We start from the raw sequence: 15,609 nt of genomic DNA, 5'->3' as shown, positions 1-15,609 counted from the left end.
AAAGCAATTGATTTTTGCACTAACTCCTTATTATGGGTGAAGTTATACCTATCTGATGTAGCCGGGACACTGTCTTATGCTAAAGAGAAACTGTGGTGTCCTCCAGGTGAGCATTTTGGGGCCTTTGCTTTTTTTTTGCTCTACATAAAAGACATGGATTCTGCCTGTTCATGCCCTCTGTTCCTGTATGCAGATGATTCTGCTCTCTTGGTTTCACATAAGAATAAGGAGATAGTTGAAAACACCCTAAGCTGCGAAATGACTAAAGTCAATAAGTGGTTATCCGACAACAAACTGTCTCTGCATTAAGGCAAGACGGAATGCGTCATGTTTGGTTCCAAAAACAAAGTGAGAAACCTTTCCAACTTCTCAGGTGTAATGGTGTAGCGGTGATGGGGAAAATGCTCTGTTACATTCTTGGGATGTGAACACATGACCGATGAACCCAGGGCTCTAAAGGTCATTGGGGATGTTTATATCAGACTGCTGCGCTATTGGAGCATGGCAGGAAAAAGCGTTTTCCTTAACCCTGGTGCAGAGGAATGGAATGGTGTACCAAACCATGTAAAATATATCCCTACGCTAGGGAGTTTTAAGAGAAACCTTAAGAATTGGTTTATGGGCAAAATGCTTTAAAACTGCACAGGCTTTAAAAAATGTGTAATTGTTTTCCATGAACGTTACATGGTAATCTATGCTATTGCTTTTACAGTTTCCTCCCTATTGATGAGATGTATTTTGTATTCATGTGGGCCATAATAGAAATAGGTTTTAAAACTTTTTTTGTGTCATACTCAATGATTTTAAAGACATTGTATTGTATCCACATGCGTGGTTGTATTGTTTTGAAATTGTCAAATAAATAAAATATCTCAAAAGGTTTAAACCTGTTTTAACACTAAAATAACTAACAGCTTTCACCTTGCGGGTTCTGGGTCCTTCATGACCATGGTTCTAATCCTATGAAGGTGGCCATCCCTTCGGCGACCGATTGGTGGTTGTTTAGCCCCGGGGAGGGCTAGCTCGAGAGTCCAGTCCCTAGCTTGGTTCATCTTGCGTCTCCATGATTCCCCTCTGTTGTCGAGCCAGTTGAATTTCTTCTGACCGATTGGCATTCGTTATCCACCTGGGAGGGCCCTGTCGGCCGGCCTTAGGTCGGTGTTCAGACGGACGGCTCCTCCCACTCTATGTGGATTAGCTTCTATCGGGGGAGCCCCTTTCGGAGACGGTTTACCCCGTTTCTTCGATACGCTCCAGCCGAGCCCCAACTCGGAGTAGGTTTTAGGATGATGTTAAGACGATGCCCAGACAAACTCTAAGTCAGGAGTAAAATCAACTCATTAAAAGTTTCTCAGCTGGTAATCGTTGCAGTTTGAGGCAAAGGAAAGATCGTGTTGGCGCTCATTGACATTGTTGCAAGTTGCGGGGAATAGCCAATTGCAATGAGGCATCTCTTCAGGCAACAACAGTGAATGTGACTGTACATCAAATGTTGCAATGGTAAAAGGATTTACATCATTTTCACCTGACAGTCACTTTGCCTACTATTAATTGTTGTCTATTATGTTGGCATGCATAACTTTTTAACCTTTTTTTGACCAATTCTGATCAAGTCATTTGCCGATTTCTAAAGTTGCATACAATGTTTGGAAGGTCTATAATTTACATTGAACTAAAATCAAAGTTAACATACAGTGTCAAGAAAAAGTATGTGAACCCTTTGGAATTACCCGGATTTCTGCATAAATTAGTCATCAAATTTGATCTGATATTCATTTAAGTCGCATCAAGAGACAGACATAGTGTGCTTAAACTAATAACACACACATTATTGTATTTTTCTACTCTATATTGAATACATCATTTAAACCTTCACTGTGTAGGTTGGAAAAAGTATGTAAACCCCTAGGCTAATGACTTCTCCAAAAGCTAATTGGAGTCAGGAGTCCGCTAACCTGGAGTCCAATCAATGAGATGAGATTGGAGATGTTGGTTAGAGCTGCCTTGCCCTATAACAAAACACTCACAACAATTGAGTTTGCCATTCACAAGAAGTGTTGCATGATGTGAACCATGCCTCGAACAGAAGAGATCTCAGAAGACCTAAGAATTGTTGACTTGCATAAAGCTGGAAAGGGTTACAAAAGTATCTCTACGACGAGTCTACGATACCTAAAACACCAAACAAGAATGGTGTTCATGGAAGGACACCATGGAAGAAGCCACTGCTGTCCAAAAAAAACATTCCTGTTCCACAGCACTACTGGCAAAATATTCTGTGGACAGATGAAACTACATTTGAGTTGTTTGGAAGGAAAACACAACACTATGTGTGGAGAAAAAGAGGCACAGCACACCAACATCAAAACCTCATCCCAACTGTAAAGTATGGTGGAGGGAGCATCATGGTTTTGGGCTGCCTCAGGGCCTAGACAGCTTGCTCTCATAAACTTGAAAATTCATTTTTCCGTTGATCAAGACATTTTGCAGGAGAATGTTAGGCTATCTGTCCGCCAATTGAAGCTCAACAGAGGCTGGGTGATGCAACAGGACAACAACCCAAAACACAGAAGTAAATCAACAACAGAATGGATTCAACAGAAGAAAATACACCTTCTGGACTGACCTCAACCCGATTGAGATGCTGTGGTTATGAACTCGAGAGCAGTTCTCATCCCATGAATATTGCTGAACTGAAACAGTTTTGTAAAGAGGAATGGTCCAGAATACCTCCTGACAGTTGTGCATGGTCTGATCCGCAACTACAGAAAACATTTGGTTGAGGTTATTGCTGCCAACGGAGAGTCAACCAGTTATTAAATCCAAGGGTTCACATACTTTTCCCACCCTGCACCATTAATGTTAATGTTTACACGGTGTTCAATAAAGACATGAATGTATAGTTGTTTGTGTGTTAGTTTAAGCAGATTGTGTTTGTCTGTTGTTCTGACCTAGATGAAGATCAGATCAAATTTGATGACCAATTTATGCAGAAATCCAGGTATTTCCAAAGGGTTCACATGCTTTTTCTTGCCACTGTAAGCCCTTGATACACAATTTATGCAAAGTATATGGACATCCCTTCAAATGAGTGGATGCAGCTGTTTCAGCCACACCCGTTGCTGCCTGGCGTATAAAATCGAGCATACAGCCATGCAATCTCCATAGACAAACATTGCCAGTAGAATGGCCAATACTGAAGAGCTCAGTGACTTTTAACGTGTCACTGTCATAGGATGCCACCTTTCCAACAAGTCAGTTTGTCATATTTCTGCCTCTTAGTGCTTCCCCTGTCAACTGTAAGTGCTGTTATTGTGTAGTGGAAACGTCTATGAGCAACAACGGCTCAGCTGTGAAGTGGTAGGCCACATAAGTTCACAGAACAGGACCACTGAGTACTGATGTAATAATCATCTGTTCACGGTAGCAACACTCACTACCTAGTTCTAAACTGCCAATGAAAGCTAAGTCAGCACAAGAACTGTTCGTAGGGAGCTTCACGAAATGGGTTTCCATGGCCAAGCAGCCGCACACCAACCTAAGATTACCGTGCACAATGCCAAGCATTGGTTGGAATAGTGTAAAGCTTGCCGCCATTGGACTCTGAAGCAGTGGAAACGCGTTCTCTGGAGTAATGAATCACGCTTCACCATCTGGCAGTCCGATGAAGAAACCTGTGTTTGGCGGATTCCAGGAGAACGCTACCTGCCCCAATATGAATGAATAATGAACCATGAATAATGGTCTGGGGCAGTTTTTCATGGTTCGAGCTAGGCCAGCATATCAATGACATTCTAGACAATTCTGTGCTGTTTGGGGAATGCCCGTCCCTGTTTCAGCATGACAATGTCCCCTTGCACAAAGTGAGTCCGTATAGAAATGGTTTGTTGAGATCGGTGTGGAAGAACTTGACTGGCCTGCAAAGAGCCCTGACCTCAATCTCATCAAACACATTTGGGATGAATTGGAACGCTGACTGCATGCCAGGCCTAATTGCCCAACATCAGTGCCCGACCTCACTAATGCCCTTGTGGCTGAATGGAATCAATTTCCCGCAGCAATGTTCCAACATCTAGTGGAAAGCCTTTCCAGAAGAGTGGAGGCTGTTACAGCAACAAAGGGGGGACCAACTCCATATTAATGCCCATAACTTAGGAATAAGATGTACTTTTGGTCATGTAGTGTACCTTCAATTGCCCAACTTATCGGCATGCCCAATTTATATTTTTTTAACAACGGCATGTTGTGCTCCAAATTGATAACTTGAAATAACATGATGTAGGTCATTAAATAATCAAAATAAAACGTGTTTATTTATTAGCCTAGTGGTTATAAGGATTTAGGCATATCATGTGAAATGGGCCTCGTGATACCAGCATCAAAAGCACAAGATACTGTTGCATGTAGGTCTAGATTATTTTTCAATTGAAATATCTAAACATTATTTTAACTACTCCAAAGCAATTGCATGTGGTGCAATAGTAGGTGTAGATTGTTCCCTTAAGACACTTGAAATGGTTTAATTAACATCTCTGGGGTAGGGGGCAGTATTTTGACATTTGGATGAAATTTCCGAATTGTTGTCATGGCGCTGAACAATGGCACTGGATCAGAGGTGTTCCCAGGGTCCTCCTAGTCTTCTTATACAGGGTGATTGCCACCCTTGCCAGGAACTTTGTTAGTCTGTCATGGAAAGATCAGGTGTCCTTAATATTTTGTACACTCAGTGTAAATGAGCCAATTTAGCATTCGTTATCTGTAATGGGTATGATACATTAGGCATTGTTGCTTACTGTTTGCATATAGATAAATACACAACAACAAAAAAATCCAATTCCACCTTGTTAAAAGAATAGCTTTTTATTTTGATTTGAGTACTCAAAAAAGAATCATGCGAGTACTCTACCAGTCAAAGGCAAAATGCCCATCCCTACTCCTGTGGCACCTGCACGATCGGCAGCATCACTCAAGAACCAAGGTGTCTTTTTGATTGTCATGATCTTGAAGCATCTTTGCAACATCTGAAATTGAAACCTGGGAAAAGGCAAACTGTCCTTTGAAGATGCCCTTGGCTGAATAATAGGTTTGAATATGAGGGTTTCCAAATTCTACAGAGCATTATCTGAGTTGGTCAACAAGGTTGCTGTCAATGGTGGTGAAAAACTCACTAAAATGATCAGCCACCTGTTACTGTTGTCTACAAGTTGTATTCCACATTAATGTACAACTGTGAATTATATATTGTCTATACATTAATGAATCAATAAGGGTTTGTGTGTAGATTATAATATTTACTGTATTTGTAGGCTACTCACACAGACCCATTTTCTCTCTCCATCTCTCCCCCTTTCCCCACACACACTCTCTCTTTGCAGGATGAACTTGACCTCACAGAGAAACACAGGGAGGCCATGTTCAACCTGCCTGCAGAGAAGAAATGGCAGATCTACTGCAGCAAGAAAAAGGTAAGGTTTTCTGACCGCATCATTGTGTGCGTGTCATGTAATTCAAGTGTGTCCGCGTGCATATGCATGTTTGTGTCAGTCTCCCTGTTGTAGTAATCTTGGTATAAGTGCATTTCTGTGCCCCATTAGAGGGTGTAAGGCAAGCCCAAGCATCTTGCCCTTTTACCTTAGTCAGTCCATCACTGGTTAATTTCAACAGAAGCCTGCGCCAACTTCTCCAAAACATTTTAGCGGACCACTTCACTTAATGAAGATGTTCTCAGCAAAGCATCTAATTTCTTTAACCAAAGAGCTGCAGTGAATAAATCTCTCATAGGAGTGGAACGGCCCACAATATTAATGTGCCCCCCTCCCCTTGTACCGGTCATAATAAATCTTGCTGAAGTTTCTCAATCGCCTGATGCAGTGCAAGGGTTTCAATCAGCTAAAATGCAGGAGGGCCGCTTTCTGCAGAGAAAAGTCTGTAAGAGGATGTTTAGTATTTTCCTGTACTCTTTGACCCCTATGAGAGGTCATTTGGGTGGAGCCTGTTGCCATTTAGAGATGCTGCCCATCTGGCAAAGAACAGTCAGCTGTAGGCCATCACCGCACTTTAGTTGTGGCGAAGTGCAGGATACCCTTAGCCAGTTGGAGGCTGTGTAGGTTGCACAAATCTGTTGCTTTATCCCATTGTTAACTCCAGGTGATGAGGCAGGAGAGTCTAATTTGCTGACCAGGATAATACACAAAATTAACCATCCTGCAGGGATATGACTGGTGAGTGCACACACGGTAACCAGGTCGCCAGGTGCACAGTGTTTCCTCCGACACATTGGTGCGGCTGGCTTCCGGGTTGGATGTGCTCTGTGTTAAGAAGCAGTGTGGCTTGGTAGGGTTATGTTTTGGAGGACGCATGGCTTACAACCTTCGTCTCTCCCGAGCCCGTACGGGAGTTGTAGCGATGAGACAAGATAGTAACTACTAACAATTGGATACCACGAAAACAGGGTAAAGAAAAAAAAAGAATTGTCCGTGCTGGTATTCTCAGCTGTAGAATTGTCCGTGCTGGTATTCTCAGCTGTAGAATTGTCCGTGCTGGTATTCTCAGCTGTAGAATTGTCCGTGCTGGAATTCTCTAAGTCCAGCTAATTTGGAAGATTTATGATTGTAGGTAACTGTATATTAACTGCATGAGTTTTTGTGATATGGTTTGATCTGAGCTGTATTTGGTTAATGGTCTTTAAGGGAGACCGGAGTTTGACATAAGATGATAGATCGCTCAATGTCTGGAATGGAGTATGATAGTGGTGAGAGACAGCTTAGTTTTGTTGGAGTAATAACTTAGAAAATATGGTTTGTATTCTCACAGTGAGTCGAGGGAGTTGATAAGGACACGCCACATTTCACATCCTGTCACAACTGGTGACCTCATCAGCTTTTTGACATGTATTCTCTCTGACCCCATCCACACTCTGCTTACTGCTGGACATTTTGGACTCCCGTCTTGGGACATAACCCTTGGGTCTCACCAAATGACCTTTCCATGACCTGTCTGTACTCATCTTCAAGCATTGGCTGATGGTCCTTTTTATATGGACAATAAAACCCCTACACTGCCTCTTACATATCCAATGTTTGTCACTTGCTTACTGGGTTTTAGGCTTGTTCAAACAACAGGTTGCCATGGTTTAATTCCAGGACCTTTCGAAGCCACATGATCCTGGGAAAGTTATTTCGAAGAAAGAACTGCCTCCCTCTTTAGCCCGAAGATGGATGAGTCCACTGTTTAGAGTAGCAGTCTGCATTGTCTGTTTGTCACATGCTGCTCTAAGATATTAATATTATCTTGACAAGGTTGCTGGGGCAGCAGGTAGCCTAGTGGTTAGAGCGTTGGGCCAGTAACTGAAAGGTTGCTAGTTCAAATCCCCGAGCTGACAGTGTAAAAGTCATTCGTTCTGCCCCTGAACAAGGCAGTTTAATCCACTGTTCCTAGGCCTTCATTGTAAATAAGAAACTGTTCTTAACTGACTTGCCTAGTTAAATAAAGGTATAACAAAAAATAACCCCTCCCCTCATTCTCTGCAGGCTCACCAAACACAAGCTTTAACTCTCTTCCAAGCTCTGGAAAGACGAGGTGGCCATTTCGTCTGATGCTTCCCATCAGCCTTCAACAATTAGGATTTTCATTTGATCCAGATCGCAGGCACCAAGTTCTCCACTGTAATGTCGGAGTGAATAGTCAGGGGGCCGGAACATGATCATAATAATTTGTACACTTCAAATTTACCACAACTAAATGCAAAATTACGTTGTATTTGAAAACAAAATAATTTCATACCCTGATTACATTGAGACACGATCTCATTTGTGAGAACTTGGATTTTGAAATTAAGCTCTCTCACTCTAGTTAGTTCGTTAGTTAGTTAGTTTGGGGACACTTATAAATGTCCTTGTTTTTGAAAGAAAAGCAAGGTTTGGTCAGCATGTCACAAACACAAGCCTTAACATGTCCTGCACCAGAGGACAGAGGCCTCAAGTTGTGCCTCTGTTTTAACAACATGTCTGGTACGATTGTAGTTGAAGGGTTAAAGCAGGTGAGGGAACAGGGTGGAAAAAAAAACACATACGCCGTTCAAAAGTTTGGGGTCACTTAGAAATTTCTGTGTTTTTGAAAGAAAAGCACTTTTTTTTGTCCATTTAAAATAACATCAAATTGATCAGAAATACAGTATAGACATTGTTAATGTTGTAAATGACGATTGTAGCTTTTTTTAATGGAATATCTACATTTATCAGCAACCATCACGTTGTGTTAGCTAATCCAAGTTTATAATTTTAAAATGCTAATTGATCATTAGAGAACCCTTTTGCAATTATGTTAGCACAGGTTAAACTGGCCTTCTTTAGACTAGTTTAGTATCTGGAGTTTTGTGGGTTCGATTACAGGGTAAAAATGGCCAGAAACCAATAACTTTCTTCTGAAACTCGTCAGTCTATTCTTTTATTTCTCTATTTCTCTATTCTCTGAGAAATGAAGGCTATTCCATGCGAGAAATTGGCAAGAAACTGAGGATCTCATACAGCGCTGTGTACTACTCCCTTCACAGAACAGCGCAAACTGGCCCTAACCAGAATATAAAGAGGAGTGGAAGGCCCTGGTGCACAACTGAGCAAGAGGACAAGTACGTTAGAATGTCTAGTTTGAGAAACAGACGCCTCACAAGTCCTCAACTGGCAGCTTGATTATATAGTACCCGCAAAACACCAGTCTCAACTCTCACGTTCTGACCTTTTATTTCCGTTGTTTTGTCATTATTTAGTATTGTCAGGGCGTGAGTTGGGGTGGCCAGTCTGTTTGTTTTTCTATGATTTTGGGATTTCTATGTTTCGGCCTAGTATGGTTCTTAATCAGAGGCAGGTGTCATTAGTTGTCTCTGATTGAGAATCATACTTAGGTAGCCTGGGTTTCACTGTTTGTTTGTGGGTGTTTGTTTCCGTGTCTGTGTTTTTCACCACATGGTACTGTTTTGGGTTTCGTTCGTTCCACGTTTATTGTATTTGTATTCAGTCGTGTTCTTGTTGAGGATTTCTTATTAAAAGAACCATGGACACTTACCACGCCGCATATTGGTCCTCCGATCCTTCTCGCCTCTCCTCTTCAGATGAAGAGGAGGAAATCCATTGAATCAACGTCAACAGTGAAGAGGCGACTCCGGGATGCTGGCCTTCTAGTCAGAGTTGCAAATTAAAAGCTATATCTCAGACTGGCCAATTAAAATAAAATATTAAAATATGCAAAAGAACACAGACACTGGACAGAGGAAGATTGGAAAGAAGTGGTATGGACAAACTAATCTAAGTTTGAGGGGTTCGGATCGCAAAGAACAACATTCGTGAGATTCAAAAAAAATGAAAAGATGCTGTAGGAGTGCTTGACGCCATCTGTCAAGCATGGTGGAGGCAAAGTGATGGTCTGGGGGTGCTTTGGTGGTGGTGAAGTGGGAGATTTGCACAGGGTAAAAGAGCCTTCCTTCTTCAAGATCCATCACTACATTTTGCAAGGCCATGCCATACCCTGTGGACGGCGCTTAATTGGAGCCAATTTCCTCCAACAACAAGACAATGACCTAAAACACAGCTCCAAACTATGCAAGAACGATTTAGGGAAGAAGCAGTCAGCTGGTATTCTGTCTATAATGGAATGGTAAGCATAGTCACTGGATCTCAACCCTATTGAGCTGTTGTGGGAGAAGCTTGACCATATGGAACATAAGTGCCCTTCAAGACAATCCAACTTGTGGGAGGTGCTTCAGGAAGCATGGGGTGAAATCTCTTCAGATTACCTCAACAAATTGACAACTAGAATGCCAACTGTCTGCAAGGCTGTAATTGCTGCAAATAGAGGATTCTTTGATGAAAGCTAAGTATGCAGGACACACTTATTTCAATTAAGAATAATTATTTATAACCTTGCCAATGTCTTGACTTGACTATATTTCCTATTCATTTTGCAACTCATTTCACGTATGTTTTCATGGAAAACAAGGACATTTCTAAGTGACGCCAAACTTTTGAATGTGTTTTTTGAACTGTATTTTTTTGTGAAGAATCAACAACAAGTGGGACACAATCATGAAGTGGAACGACACTTATTGGATATTTCACATTTTTTTAACAAATCAAAAACTGAAAAATTTGGCGTGCAAAATTATGCAGCCCCTTTACTTTCAGTGCAGCAAACTCTCTCCAGAAGTTCAGTGAGGATCTCTGAATGATCCAATGTTGACCTAAATGACTAATGATGATAAATACAATCCACCTGTGTGTAATCAAGTCTCCGTATAAATGTACCTGCACTGTGATAGTCTCAGAGGTCCGTTAAAAGCGCAGAAGAACAAGGAACACACCAGGCAGGTCCGAGATACTGTTGTGAAGAAGTTTAAAGCCGGATTTGGATACAAAAAGATTTCCCAAGCTTTAAACATCCCAAGGAGCACGGTGCAAGCGATAATATTGAAATGGAAGGAGTATCAGACCACTGCAAATCTACCAAGACCTGGCCGTCCCTCTAAACTTTCAGCTCATACAAGGAGAAGACTGATCAGAGATGCAGCCAAGAGGCCCATGAATACTCTGGATGAACTGCAGAGATCTACAGCTGAGGTGGGAGACTCTGTCCATAGGACAACAATCAGTCATATAATTGCACAAATCTGGCCTTTATGGAAGAGTGGCAAGAAGAAAGCCATTTCTTAAAGATATCCATAAAAAGTGTTGTTTAAAGTTTGCCACAAGCCACCTGGGAGACACACCAAACATGTGGAAGAAGGTGCTCTGGTCAGATGAAACCAAAATTGAACTTTTTGGCAACAATGCAAAACGTTATGCTTGGCATAAAAGCAACACAGCTCATCACCCTGACCCCACCATACCCACTGTCAAACATGGTGGTGGCAGCATCATGGTTTGGGCCTGCTTTTCTTCAGCAGGGACAGGGAAGATGATTAAAATTGATTGGAAGGTGGATGGAGCCAAATACAGGACCATTCTGGAAGAAAACCTGATGGAGTCTGCAAAAGACCTGAGACTGGGACGGAGATTTGTCTTCCAACAAGACAATGATCCAAAACATAAAGCAAAATCTACAATGGAATGGTTAAAAAATAAACATATCCAGGTGTTAGAATGGCCAAGTCAAAGTCCAGACCTGAATCCAATCGAGAATCTGTGGAAAGAACTGAAAACTGCTGTTCACAAATGCTCTCCATCCAACCTCACTGAGCTCGAGCTGTTTTGCAAGGAGGAATGGGAAAAAATTTCAGTCTCTCGATGTGCAAAACTGATAGAGACATACCCCAAGCGACTTACAGCTGTAATCGCAGCAAAAGGTGGCGCTACAAAGTATTACCTTAAGGGGGCTGAATAATTTTGCACGCCCAATTTTTCCGTTTTTGATTTGTTAAAAAAAGTTTGAAATATCCAATAAATGTCTTCCACTTCATGATTGTGTCCCACTTGTTGTTGATTCTTCCCAAAAAAATACAGCTTTATATCTTTATGTTTGAAGCCTGAAATGTGGCAAAAGGTCGCAAAGTTCAAGGGGGCCGAATACTTTCCCGAGGCACTGTGTGTATATATATACACACACACACACACACACACACACACACACACACACACACACACACACACACACACACACACACACACACACCCCATTGTATATATATTTAATAATGTGTTTGAGCCAATCAGTTGTGTTGTGACAAGGTAGGGTGTTATACAGAACATAGCCCTATTTGGTAAAACACCAAGTCCATAGAATGGCAAGAACATCTCAAATAAGCTAAGAGAAACAACAGTCCATCATTACTTTAAGACATGAAGTTCAGTCAATACGGACAATTTCAAGAACTTTGAAAGTTCCTTCAAGTGCAGTTGAAAAAATCATCAAGCACTTTGATGAAACTGGCTCTCATGAGGACCACCACAGGAAAGTAAGAACAAGAGTTACCTCTGTTGCAGAGGATAAATGCATAAGAGTTAACTGCACCTTAGACTACAGCCCAAATAAATGCTTCAGAGAGTTCAAGTAACACACATCTCAACATCAACTGTTCAGAGGAGACTGCGTGAATCAGGCCTTCATGGTCGAATTGCAGCAAAGAAACCAATACTAAAGGACACCAATAATAAGAAGAGACTTGCTTGCCAAGAAACACGAGCAATGGACATTAGACCAGTGCAAATCTGTCCTTTTTGTCTGAGTCCAAATTTGAGATTTTTGATTTCAACCGCCATATCTTTGTGAGACGCAAAGTAGGTTAATGGATGATCTCCGCGTGTGTGGTTCCCACCGTGAAGCATGGAGGAGGAGGTGTGATGGTGTGGGGGTGCTTTGCTGGTGACACTGTCTGTGATTTATTTAGAATTCAAGGCAAACTTAACCAGCATGGCTACCACAGCATTATACAGCGATATGCCATCCCATCTGGTTTAGTGGGATTATCTTCTGTTTTTCAACAGGACAGTGTGTAATTATGCATTTCTTAGGCTGACCCATGCCAGACCTAGGCTGCAGACTTTTAAAGAGTCGGCTTGTGATTTCCCTCACACCTCCTCACATAGTCGGGCAGATAAAACAGGATTGTCCACTTCTGACGGCGAAACTACTTACACTACTGCATATGTCGTGCCCCAATTAGTGGCCTAATTAAGAATCATCTTGGGGCCTGGACTAGCCTAAATGGGTCTCCCTACAACTGAAAACAAGCCAAAAATGTCTCCATACCCTCATTGTTATAAATGTGAGAAATGCTTGGACTTTATCCAACCTGCTTTCCCTTCACTATGTTGCTTTTATTCTTCTCTCTTTCTCTCCCTATTTCACTTGATTCTTTCTGTATGTTTGCTTAGCTGTGGTCCGAGGCAGAGTGGATCAGCAGGACTTTGCTGGGATTTTTTACCAGTGTTGCAGTGAGGATCAAAGCAGGGTAGTGTGTTTGGGCACAATTAATCAGCAGAGTTGGAGGAGGATAAACCCCTAGAGCCAGTGTGGAGGAAGGGGAAGCGGGGAGAGGGGATGGATGGATGGCCTTTGGGAGGTAGTTGGCCGCAGAGAGAGGGGAGTCTTGGCAGCGGGACGTCAGTAATGCAGACTCAGCAGTGAGCCTGGCCCGGGCCCAGCTAGCAAGGGCTTGGCATGGCTCCCCAAAGGCCTAAAGCTCACAGACAGAGCGGGTGGGGGGGTTGTAAGGGTTGTGCTCAGTCGTCCAAAGCAAACAGGAAAGCCTCCCTTGGCAGGTGCAGCTTTTGTTTTCGAGGGAGAGGGAGATGGGGTTGGTGGTGGGGGCGGCCAAGCCCGCAGAGTGATGGAGGCACTCCTTTCTCAGTCCCCACTTCACAGCCAGCCAGTTCATTATGGAGCCTTTGTGTTCCAGAGGACTTCGATACGGTAACAGTTATCCAGTAAACACGATCCCCCGCCAGTTCCGCAGAACAAGCAACGGATGGTAGGCTAGCAGTGGCGCTGTCTCTCTGAATGAATTTGTTTACTTTGGTTCGGCCACCTGAATTGATGAGGTCATGCTGGGGAGCATCAATCGCTTTCTACAATTTAATTTAACATGGTTTCCTCTGTATTTGTCTCTGTCAATCAGGAAGTGCCCTGCTTAGCTGCTCTGTTAGCAGGGGATCTGCACTTGAAACACACAAAATGAAGGATGCTTGTTTTTTTCTGTTCAAATATATTTTAATATATATAAATATAAATTTTTTGTTTTTTTTGTTGTTGTTGTTGGTCAAATCCACTTTGCCATAGTGCAATCTGCTTTAAAAGTTATTATAGTTACCTCCCTGGGTGCACTAACTACAGTAGGCACAATACCACTCAGTTTTGTTCCAGATTCTGGATTATGTCCTAGGTGAAAGTACACATGTACACACTGACACACAGAGGCATACCACTGATTATGTTTGGGTGAAGGAAGTTTTGTTTTGCTATATGGAATCCTGTGTATTTGCTGTTATTTTAGTTTGTCAACTTTCTTTTCAGCCCTAGACTATGGTGACATAATCTATATGATCTAGAAAAAAAAGAAACAAACACCTATTTAGGCGAGGTGCTGGCTAGCGGAGTAGAAAACGTGAAAATAAAGGAGAGCCGCACACTTTAGGAGCTCAGATGCAAAAATGTAATATCCAACGTTTTGACAGCCAAGCTGTCTTCATCAGGGTATAATCAGGGTATGATGAAGACAGCTTGGCTGTCGAAACGTTGGATATTACATTTTTGCATCTGAGCTCCTACAATGTGCGGCTCTCCTTTATTTTCAAGACATAATCTATATGAACACAGCTGCCACTTCTTTAACACTGGAACTGCTGGGCCCCGAGGGACCCCCCTTCAAACTAATGAGCAGTCATTTTGACTGCAAAACACTAGCAATGTAATTAATACATTTCACATATGCTATTGCAAAAATTATCAGTTGGTTGTGTTTATGACAGTCTTAGGTAACATTAGAATACATTTTTATAACACAATAGTATTTTCATTAGTTTTACTGTAGGCTATTACATAAAAAAAAAACAAGTTTAAGTTTTCAATCAGTTTTATTTGTGGAATACATTTGTTGCAACTATGAAACAAAACACACATGTGTTGGAGCACAGTAACAGCTTCTTGACAACAACAAAAATTATAAAAAACCCAACCACCAAGACGCACAGTCAGCAAGACGCGCCGTCAAATAATGAAAACATCAGAAGCCTAAACATTATTATAAGCGGCAATTGTGATTTGATAAAGTGAAAATCAGCACAAAAGTAATAATGGCATTACAAAAACAATAATAGCATAATTTGACAGCTGACCGTAGCAATGTCACCGGCTTGTTCTATCCAACCAATGTCATCCTTTCCTGTTTCCTGTCTCACCGTTTCATTTGGTGGTGGCACGGGCACCTGCTCAGTGCGCACGGTTCTGGCCTCAGAGGTGAAGGTTCAGAATTAGAAGAAGAATCATCAGAAATGTCATGATTCATTTCTTCCCCACCATCTGATTGGTTTTCATTTTCATTCAGATTTTGTAGCAGCACTAATGCGGCATGTGCAACCATTCTTCTTGGTCTTCTTGCCATTGTAAATGGCTCACTATCTCACTGTGTACTCCAAGTAGGGCAGAGTAGACTGATAAGACTGCTTGGATTCGATGGACTGATTGATGTAAGGTACATTCCATTTTGAGATTACAATTCGAATAGATCAGTACAATAAAATGGGCCACCTTGTTCTTCATTCACAGTTGGTGATTACTCAATTATGCATCATTCGCTTCCCCTCGCTCATCAACTCACACATTCTCCCCCTTTCTCCCCATCATACTTTACTTCATTTATTTGTTATGTGTGAAATTTAGTTTTGGTTTAGGTTCAGCTTCGAGGCAATTATCAATGTGAATGTCAACTGGGCACAGCGAGAAGGTGTGGAGCAGGCCTTACTGTCGGGGGAAGGAGGGGCAATTGGGGAAAACCATTTTAAAAATATCACATGCCCTCCTAGAACTGGGTAGAACTTACATTTTGTTGGTGATATTAAGATTCTAACAACAACAGTGTGTTATATACACTTATTGAGGAAAGGTCAAGGATGGAGTGAGTCATGA

At 41.9% G+C, this 15,609-nt stretch overlaps 1 protein-coding gene across 4 annotated transcripts in view; it reads left to right on the top strand.

The window, feature by feature from the left end:
* LOC135505867 (disheveled-associated activator of morphogenesis 1-like) overlaps positions 1 to 15,609 on the top strand; it is a 122,051-nt gene that overhangs the window by 67,376 nt on the left and 39,066 nt on the right. For all 4 annotated transcript variants that reach the window (XM_064925067.1, XM_064925064.1, XM_064925066.1 and 1 more), the window contains exon 3: positions 5,376 to 5,465. In XM_064925067.1, coding sequence (XP_064781139.1) covers positions 5,376 to 5,465 — 90 coding nt within the window. The remainder of the gene's footprint in view (positions 1 to 5,375; positions 5,466 to 15,609) is intronic.

Source organism: Oncorhynchus masou, chromosome 19 (assembly GCF_036934945.1).
Source record: "Oncorhynchus masou masou isolate Uvic2021 chromosome 19, UVic_Omas_1.1, whole genome shotgun sequence".
Taxonomy (NCBI): Eukaryota; Metazoa; Chordata; class Actinopteri; order Salmoniformes; family Salmonidae; genus Oncorhynchus; species Oncorhynchus masou.
Note: the sequence above shows the minus strand (reverse complement) of the source record. Positions and strands in the feature narration are given on the sequence as shown.